Source organism: Bos indicus x Bos taurus, chromosome 29, assembly GCF_003369695.1.
Source record: "Bos indicus x Bos taurus breed Angus x Brahman F1 hybrid chromosome 29, Bos_hybrid_MaternalHap_v2.0, whole genome shotgun sequence".
NCBI classification, from domain to species: domain Eukaryota; kingdom Metazoa; phylum Chordata; class Mammalia; order Artiodactyla; family Bovidae; genus Bos; species Bos indicus x Bos taurus.
In genome coordinates, this window is record NC_040104.1 from 13,764,958 (window position 1) to 13,775,039 (window position 10,082).

The following is a 10,082-nucleotide window of genomic DNA, read 5'->3' on the forward strand; positions in this document are numbered from 1 at the left end:
TGAAAGCAGGGCACTCCCATAAGACCCTCAGGACACCTTGAGAAGCTGTCATCTCTGATGAGCCTCTCATTCAGGACCCCACAGCCCAGGCCCCCAACCCTCGGCACAGACTCCCTGGGCTGGTCTGGCCCTACCTGGAGAGCCCAGCCCAGTTCAGGGTCACAGTGGCGTGGTCAGGATGACCTGGAAACTTAGAGGCTGGAACTCCTAATGCGTTCTGCCACCTCTGATACACAGTGGAGATCCAAGGCATCCTCCTTGCAGGGGAAAAAAGGGGGGTCTTTTTTCCATTACACTACCCTAATCCAGCATACCCCAAGGCCCCCTCAGGCTCCTCCCCAGCCCATCTGCCCTGCCTCCCTGCCCGGGCTGGCTTCCTGGGGGCTGCCTCAGCTGCCATTTTTAGGCAGAGGCAGTTTGGCCGCAGGAGTTTACAAAATGGTGGGCGGAAACCCGGGCTTCCCTCCGCTGTCCCTGTGAGCTCCCGCCCTGAGGCCCAGCTCCACGCCCTGGCTGTGGGGCTCTTTGGGGCCCCAAGGAGCCCTGAGTTTCCCCAGGTACTTCACAGCTAACATCTTATGCAGCCTCATCCCAACCCTGGGCTCTAGAGGTTACCACTGATCCCACTTTACAACTGGGGAAACCGAGGCTGGGCAGAAGCTCGGCTGGCCAGGAAGTGGCTTCTGACACATGAGTCCCTTCTAGAGTTTCTTCACACTCGTTCCATGACAGCCCAGCTGAGGTGAAAACTCTGCAGAGAATGGGAGACCTTTCCTAGAAAAATTGATGTGGATGGGTTCCCAAACCCTGCCATCTTCCAGGGCAGGGAAACATTATGGATTTGGAGTCCCAGGCAGCACAGTGGATAAGAATCCGCCTGCCAGTGCAGGGCACACGGGCTCAATCCCTGGTCCAAGAAGATTCCACATGTCTCAGAGCAACTAAGCCCATGCACCCCAACTACAGAGCCCTTGTGCTGCAACTACTGAAGCCTGAGAGCCTAGAGCTTGTGCTCTGCAATAAGAGAAGCTGCCACAATGAGAAGCCTGCATCCAAGAGTTGCCTCCACTCACCGCAACTGCAAGAGAAACCCCACATAAAGCAAGAAAGACACCAATGCAGCCAAAAATAAATGAATAAATAGAATTTTTAAAAAAGATCTGGCACCTAATAGTTAGCTGCGAGCCTTGTTGAAAACAAGGGGCCCCAGATGGGCTTGCTTATGCTAAGCCCCACATCACCAAGTCGAGACTTTATGGTTTCACCTGACCAGGGCTAGTTAAGTCATCTGCCTGTTAGACCCTGCCATTCCTAAAATAAAGCAATTTTGTGATAACCAACAAAGACCTACTGCATAGCACAGGGAACTATACTCAATATTTTGTAATAACCTATAAGCATAAATAATCTGAAAAACATAGACATATATGTATGCATAACTGAATCACTTTGCTGTACACGTAAAACTAACACAACATTGTAAACTCTGCTCAATGTTACGTGATAGCCTAGGTGGGAGAAGGGTTTTGGGAGAAAGGATACATTAATTTGCATGGCCGAGTCCCTTCACTATCCACCTGAAACTATCACATCAGCCATACCCCAATACAAAATTTGAAGTTTAAAGTTCGAAAATAAAATAAAAATCCCCTTATATACCTGTCCTTTCTGTCAGAGCGCATGCTGCCGATTATAACTGCTTTTTGCTCTTTAGAATTTTTACTGCATTAAAAGATTTTAATATGCCTCAGTTTATCTTTCAACTGACTATTCACTGTGCCATCTGGGAAAAGTCACTTCACCTCTCTGAGCCCCTGACATGTGGCGCTCATAATCAGACTTCACAGGGATGTAAGGAGGGCAAGACAGGTGTATGAATTTACAAAGCACTGCCCAGTTGGCCTGGTGCAGGCAAATGTACGGTCTGTGTGGGCCATCTCTGTGCCAGTCTCTGTGCCTGGCATGCTCACTGCATCCTCATGACACAGCAGTCTGGGTGAGTCAGCAGATAGAGAGCCTGGCACCCAGCTCTTCTGGGCTCTGGGGACCTACCCACCCAATAGGCCTTAGGCCTTGCTCTTCAGATTCTGCTCAAATGGTTCTTTTGCCTGAAATGCCTTTTTTTCCCTTTAACTTTTTATTCTGAAATTATAGACTCACAAGAAGTTGCCAGAATAGCACAGAGAAATCCCAGGCACAGAATAGCACAGAAAAATCCAGCTTCCCCGGATGGTGACCCGCTCTATAACTAGAGTAACTCACCAAAACCAGGAAGTCGATACCCACACAACACAAGGATCTCACCAGCTTTCGCAGGCATTCATTTTTTTTTAATGTCAAAGGAAGTAAATAAATTTTTTAAAAAGTGTCTTTGGGCCTAGGATGTCTTTTGCCATCGTATTTTGGTATGCAAAGCCTTCTTGTCCCCGTGTCCAGCCCCTCTGTGGCAAGTTCAAGCTCTCCTTATCCTGATTTCCAGCTCCCAGAAACTGAGCAACCCAGTGATGGAGAATGTGGGTTTTGGAGATCTAAAACCTGTGTTTTAAACTCAGCATCATGGATTTAAACCCATGGGGTTAAGCTCAGCATCAGCCACAGACTGGGACAAAGTACAGAGCTTTCTGACCCTCCGTTTCCCCACCTATTAATATAAAATAGGGGCAAGCACCCCAATGTCAAGAGAGGAAAGAATAATCATGGCTGGTGCTTGGAGAATGTAAGTCCCCTGCAATGGATGGTGGTTATGACTATCATCGGATTGCACCTGTTGTCGCATCTACCCTGGGCTGACCCTTGTATGTTTTATCACCATCCCCTGTGGCTCAGCTGGTAAAGAATCTGCTTGTGATGCGGGAGACCTGGGTTTGATCACTGGGTTGGGACGATCCCCTGGAGAAGGGAAAGGCTACCCATTCCAGTATTCTGGCCTAGAGAATTCCATGGACTTTGTAGGCCATGGGGTCGCAAAGAGTCAGACACGACTGAGCCACTTTCACTTCAACATTTAACACGTTCAATGTCAAGCCTTCATAGCTCAGTACCAGCTCAGGGCCTGGCACACAGTGAGTGAGTGTGAAGTCACTCAGTTGTGTCCAACTCTTTGTGACCCCATGAACTGTAGCCCACCAGGTTCCTCTGTCCATGAAATTTTTCAAGCAAGAGTACTGGAATGGGTTGCCATTTCCTTCTCCAGGGGATCTTCCCGACAGTTGCTAAATAAATGTGGATAAATGGAGCCCTCTGCTATGCAAGCTCTCCTTTGGCTTATGGTATCTCTTTGACATGGTATCTCTTTAGCTTCACTTAGATCATCCCTGGCCTGGTGGGCAAGGTACATGCACAGCAAGTCCGTGAAGGCCGAGCCTTGTGGAGGGAGGCAGCCCATTTGCTCCCATCCATCCCTTAAAAGTCTTTTGGGGGCCCCAGGATCCATCCCTGAGGCCCCTTGGGGCCATCCCTGGACCCAGTATTAAGGCTGCAAGCCTGGGAGGGTACAATATCTGGGAAAGATGCCTCATCCTTGGAAAGCAGCCAGACGGGAGACAGACCAGGCAGCCTTTCGCGGCGGAGAGAGCTCAGAGCTGCCGGTCAGGAGACCTCAGCTCAAGCCCTGGCAGGTCTTAGCCACAGACTTCGGACAGGGCTGAGCCTCGCTAAACCTCAGTTTCCTCACCTACACAATGGGGTCTTTATGTGGGTAAACGAGCTTATGGTACAAACGACATTATGTTAACCACTAAATCCTGTACTTACATATATGAGATCTTTGTCCTGGCTGTGTAACATTTATAAGTTCACATTTAAGTGGTCACTGGCATGGTATTAAATACCACAGGTCTGACCAGAAATGAATAACATTTTTCCATGATGTTTATTTTCACCGTTATTACCATTCAGGTGATTGACAATGGCTTTAAGGCAGCAATATGTAGGGGTTTTCTTTTTTTTTTAAGTAAATGTCTTTATACTTTAAAGCATCTATTAAGAATATTAAGCAAATGGTCAGGTAGAATGGCAGCTTTAGTAAACACCTAGAAGGGGCAAGAATGTGGACCCCCCAGAAAATGCTGCTCTTCTGACACACCTCGCCCTGACCAGATGTGGGGAGGAGGGCAGTGATGAGGGTGCGATAGAGGAGTTGGAAGACCCTGAGACTGGGGAAAGCAAGGGATCTCAGTGCAGGGCTGAGGACCCAGCAGGGAATTTAGTTGTGGTCCATGCAGGGGGATGGCGAAGGTGCATGCCAGGGTGTGTGTGTGGTGGCGGCAGGAGGGGGGAGGTCCTTCTCCTCCAGGCCCCTATCCCAAAGCCTCAAATGGACCACCTGCTTCCTTGTCCCAGGGGGACGGCTGATGCTTCAGCCTCAGAATCCGACAGCTGGGGTCTCGATTTAATTCTCAAAGGTTTCTGTAAGAAATGAGGCTGACTCAGAGCAGGCTTCAATATATGTGAACTGAATGAGGGATGCTGTGGGTAGTGTTTCTCACTCATTCCGGATCCCTCTGGAATCATCTGTGTTAGGCTGACTATGCCAGCCCCAACGCCCTAGGAGCTGCCTTGTCTTGCGTTACCACCCTGGTGACAGCCACGTTAACTGTCCCCACCAGGCATATGACCAGAGAACCAGACTAAGCTGGGAGAAATATGGAGGTGGCTGTCATACATTATTCATAGATGGATAAGACTTGCCAGACAGGAAGAATGTGGGAGATTAAAAAAAAAAAGAATAGTAACCATTTGTTTAATTTAATCCAATCAAGTGGTAAAAGCCCCTGAGTTAGGGGGAGATAGAGAGGATTAGGCTTGTTAAATTTGGATTGTGTGTGGAGAGACCAGTCCAATAAGAGGGCATGAGCTATCCATTAGCAGCACAAGAGAATGCTGTCTCATATTTTGGCAAAACAACAAAAAAAACTGTCCTCATCTCAGTCCACTGATACAGAAACTCTAGCCTGCTTGGGATAAGTCAAGTTACCTGCAGTGGTACCACTATTTTCTCCTTGGTAAGTGGCTTTTAAGCCCAGGAAGATTAGAATTTAAAATACACAGGTGATGAAAAACATAAAAACCCATAGTATTTGTACCTTTTTGTCAAGTTTAAGTTGGGCCAAATTCTGCATGTTGGTGTATAAAATCCTATATTTTCGTGTTTAAGAATTTTTGGCCACTAGAGTTTCTCGGAGAAGGCAATGGCACCCCACTCCGGTACTCTTGCCTGGAAAATCCCATGGACAGAGGAGCCTGGTGGGCTGCAGTCCATGGGGTCGCTAAGAGTCGGACACGACTGAGCGACTTCCCTTTCACTTTTCACTTTCATGCATTGGAGAAGGAAATGGCAACCCACTCCAGTGTTCTTGCCTGGAGAATCCCAGGGACGGGAAAGCCTGGTGGGCTGCTGTCTGTGGGGTCGCACAGAGTCGGACACGACTGAAGCGACTTCGAAGCAGCAGCAGCAGCAGCAGAGTGTATCATGTTTGTGACTGAGTAATTGACTCCAGTTGAAATTTTAACCTAAAAAATTAAGAGAATTTGACAGCGTCTGTAAACATGATCAAACTACTTAAGAGAATTTAATATTCACTTTGTTTATAACTTAGTTTTTTGGATTTATAAGAATTATTTTAAATCCTTGATAATGCTGTGTTTCTTAGAGGTATTTGAGGCATTTATAAGACAATCAAATACATTAAATTTATAAATGCAGTGTCTGAAAGAAGGCATGGCAACCCATTCCAATTTTCTTGCCTGGAGTATCCCAAGGATGGAGGAACCTAGCAGGCTACAGTCCATGGGGTTGCAAAAGCTGGACATAACTGAAGTGACTTACAAGCACCCACGCATAAATGCAGTGTAGAATATCTAAGGCAGTGATCTCCAATGTAAGTGTAATATATGCTCCATACATCATTTTACATTTTCTGTCAGCTACATTTTTAAAAAGGAATGGGTAAGCTTAATTGATGGAGAAGGCAATGGCACCCCACTCTAGTACTCTTGCCTGGAAAATCCCATGGATGGAGGAGCCTGGTAGGCTGCAGTCCATGGGGTCGCTAAGAGTCAGACATGACTGAGCGACTTCCCTTTCACTTTTCACTTTCATGCATTGGAGAAGGAAATGGCAACCCACTCCAGTGTTCTTGCCTGGAGAATCCCAGGGATGGGGGAGCCTGGTGGGTTGCCATCTATGGGGTCACACAGAGTCGGACACAACTGAAGTGACTTAGCAGCAAGCTTAATTGTAACAGTAGTACTTTTACCTAACATATCTAAACTATTTTCATTTCAATGTGTAATTAATATAAAAATTATTAATGAGTTATTTTCACATTCTTTCTCTAAACACATCTCTGAACTCTGCAGTGTATCTTGCATTCCTAACACATCTCCCTTCAGACGACCACATTCGGACGGCACACTGTAGTGGCAGCTAAATTAGACGTCACAGATCTAAGGGAATTAAATCAGCTACATTTGTAAGTGGTATTTATTCTTTAAGGAGGCTTACTCTGTTCAACCTGACTTGTTGAAATATTAATCAAAGAGTCCTTGAGAGCCGTTGTTTAAAAGCCACTGGACTTATAAAGAAAATGAGGTCTATGTATTTACAAGGCAAGGAAATAATAGAATTTTTTTTAATTGTTAATTTAAGAAGCTATTTTTTTAAGTGACCACATATAGCCTTTTCAAGTGCACAGCAGCAGCCCTTGAGGACCTCGCCGACCACAGTCCAGATGGAATTCGAGTCACTGGCTTCGGCTCGGCCCCAGCAGGACTGGCTAGGTTCTTTGTTCCTGCGTCTCTCGTAGTGTCAGATATGACGGAGCCCTTAAGGCCTGTCTGTCCAAAGCTCCCCGTTCCACACAAACTGAGGTCTAAAGCTGAGAAGCCCTACTACAAGGTAACTGAGAGGCAGGGTGTCAGGGATCCGTCGAGGGTCTCCTGACTCCCCCACTCAGCCCTCCAAAACTCCCCAGTCAGGGGTTTCTGGCTCCTTCTCCCCACCTCTCCACCCACCCTGGCTGATCTGGAAAGTGAGGCAGAACTGGAGGGTAGGTGGACCAACAGGTCTCTGGCCCAGGCCTCTAGGGAGCACCAAGGGGGAATTGGGAAGCATGGGTCTCTAGACCCTGGCCCCTGCCCTGGTCACTCATCAGGACAGGCCAAGACCTGCTGAGAAGCCTGCCCAGAATCCAGGCCAGCCTGGCCAGAGAAACTGCTCTGCAAGGCCCAGGATGGAACCTGGAGCTGGGACTGCAAAGGGAAGAAGGACAGGGGAGGCCAACCCAACTCCAGAGAGCAATGACCAGGTCCACCACGACACCAGAGAGCCAGACTCCACGTGCCACATGCCTAGTAAGCCCCCCAGGCCACATGCAGCCATGGGGGCAAAGCCCTGGAACTTCCTCATGGACCTCATCCTCCCAGCTCCCCTTCCTCCCTCCCTCTTCTCCGCTGCTTTTCTTTCTTTGCTTTTCTCCAGTTCCCTTCTGCCCGACTGCCCCTATGTCAGGCCACATTTCCAAGAACTAGAATCTATACCTCTGGGCACCCTTAGGAGGGTTGAAGGGAGCAGCATTTAATGCCATTTAATCACAGAGCAAGGAAACTATTCCTGCCTAAAGGGCTTTCTCCTGGAGTAGGAAATGGCAACCCACTCCAGTATTCTTGCCTGGGAAATCCCCTGGACAGGGAAACCTGGTGGGCTACAGTCCAAGGGGTCACAAAGACTGAGCAGTACAAACAAAAGGACTCTCAGTCCCCCTGAACAGTCAAGACAAAAATCACAGTTTGGAGGCAGGATGTCTTTATCACCTCCTCATCTCCCCTTTAACAAAGAGAGCTGGCTTTGGGCTCAAGGGCCGTTACATTCTTTTAACTGTCTGCTAACAAGTCGTAAGAACTGGTTTTCACTGCCATATATTTTTATGCTTATCTTTTCCTTTTATTTGTGGCAAATGATGTCAGTTTTCCATGTGTAAATTGTGACATAAAGTTTCCTTTCAAAACTGAACTTGTATTAGTAACAAGTGAGTCAATTGAGTATAAATGCAGTTTTGAAAACACGAAGTAACTATCCTGAGAGTGGAGTGGGCCGGGCAGAGCCATGATGAAGTGTAGAGAACGGGCCCCAGGTGCCCTCTGCTCCACCTTCCTCGGCTCTGCCCAGCCCGGGTTCCCACCTCCATTCAGACACCGTGCGAGGCCAGATCCCAAAGCCTGCAGGCCTTTCAGACCCAGAGCTGAAGCCAGCCGCTCATGAATAACAGAGGATAGAGATGCAGAGTGAGGGGCCCACTCTCAGACCATCTGTCTGTCCAGCTTGGGGGCAGAAAGTGGCCGAGCTCCGGAAGCTCCTGGTAGAGTGAGAACAGGCAAGGCCTCTCTTCCGGACACTCATACGGTGCCAAAGTCCTACCCATACCCACTCCTAGAGCTAATCAGTTTTTCCTGAAGCAGTGTGAAGTCAGGAGGCTGGAAGCACATGCCTCTAGACAGATGGAGGCAGAGAGAAGAGCCCTCCACAGCTCCCCAAATGCTCCAGGTTTCCCGATGGCGCCTTCCAGGGTCTCCCTCACATCAAACTGAAAGCACTTAGCATCTCTACTGCCAAGTGGACCCAGACTTCTGGGCCCAGAATTCTGTTTCCATCCCCATCTCCTTACCCTCCAGACATGAGGGCCCAGAGCAGCAGGACCTCTGTCACCTTGAACCCCACCCTCCGCGGGGGACCAACAAGCATCCGATGAGCAAAACCTTTCCGCCATCTCATGCCTGGCCCAGGTCACTCCAGGCGGTACCTTGGTCCCCATGAGGGCCTCAAGATCAGAAAGGAGCTGGCTCTCAAGAGACTCTCTGCTCATATGTGCCCTAAACCAGGGGTCCCCAACCTCTGGGATCTAATGCCTGATGATCCGAGGTGGAATTGATGTAATAACAATAGAAATAAAGTGCACAGTAAATAGAATGCGTTTGAATCATTCTGAAACCATCCCACCCCCACCTTGGTTGGTGGAAAAAAAATGTCTTCCACAAAACTGGTCCCTCGTACCCAACAGGTTGGGGAACACTGCCCTAAACTACCCCCAATGGAGTCACCAGTGGCCACCTGTCCCCTAGTCTGCTTGGCTTCCCCAAATTCTGTTACAGGATGACTCTACCATCCGTGGTACAAGCCTGGTGAACCCAGAGCCTCTGCTTTGGGGTTGAAAACGCAATCATCAGTGAGCCTGCTTCTCTGGAAGGAAAACGGTTCCTTCCTGAAAGTTGGCAAGAAATCCTTAGCCTATGGATAGGAGGTGTCTCCTTCCTCAGACACTGGGAGCCCATTGATAAGAAGCTTGCATGCTGCCCACATTATTTGACCCTCAGGGGTCCTCTTAGGACTGTCCAGGCACAGCCCCAGCCCTTCACGGGGGTGCCTGTACCCTCCCTGGGCCCCAAATGCTGTTGGCACAGCTGGGGACCTGGTACCAGACTGTAGTCTTAGCTAGAAGGCTCCAGAAACATGAGCATGAGAAAACAGCCAGAAAGGAGGCCTGGAGGGCAGGTCCCAGGCCCTCCCACAGGAATGGCAGGAGGTGAGGAGGGGGCTACCTGAGAGAGCTGCCGTCAGCAATCCAGCAACCACGAAGAAGAGCGCCATGTCTGCCGCCATCTCTGACTGCTATGCGTGCCCGGCGGTGGGAAGCACCATCCCAGGGCCAGGAGGTGGACAGGCCGCTGAGGGCCCCTCTCAGCTGCTCTGCCCCTGGCTGCTCCTGTCTGTAACTCTCTGCAGGAGACGGCACCCTTTGCACGCATGCGGCCAAGCCCAGCCTGCGAATGTCTCTCACGCCTCTGTGCTCTACTTGTGGTTTCGGTCTCCAGGAAGCCAGGCTGGTAATATAGGTGAGGAGAGCCCAGCTGCCTCTACTGCGAGGCCAGCAAGCCTGGCTAAACCCTAAGAGTCTCAGAGTAAGACACACATACACACAGGGGCCCAAGGGTCTCCTGAGGAAGAGAGGAGCAGAGCGGGGAAAGCCTCACTTCTGGAGATCTGGTACATAGTAAGTAGATGCTCCATCAATACATGTTGGAACAGT

General features: G+C 49.2%; 1 protein-coding gene across 4 annotated transcripts in view; it reads right to left on the reverse strand.

Moving 5' to 3' along the window:
• CD6 (CD6 molecule) overlaps positions 1-9,807 on the reverse strand; it is a 45,642-nt gene extending 35,835 nt beyond the window's left edge. For 3 of the 4 annotated variants that reach the window (XM_027532340.1, XM_027532338.1, XM_027532337.1), the window contains exon 1: positions 9,595-9,805. In XM_027532340.1, coding sequence (XP_027388141.1) covers positions 9,595-9,655 — 61 coding nt within the window. In that variant the 5' untranslated portion in view covers positions 9,656-9,805. Of the gene's footprint in view, positions 1-9,594 lie in introns of all 4 variants that reach the window. The other variant, XM_027532339.1, reaches the window with a different exon arrangement.
• Between the last annotated feature and the right edge of the window lie 275 nt (positions 9,808-10,082).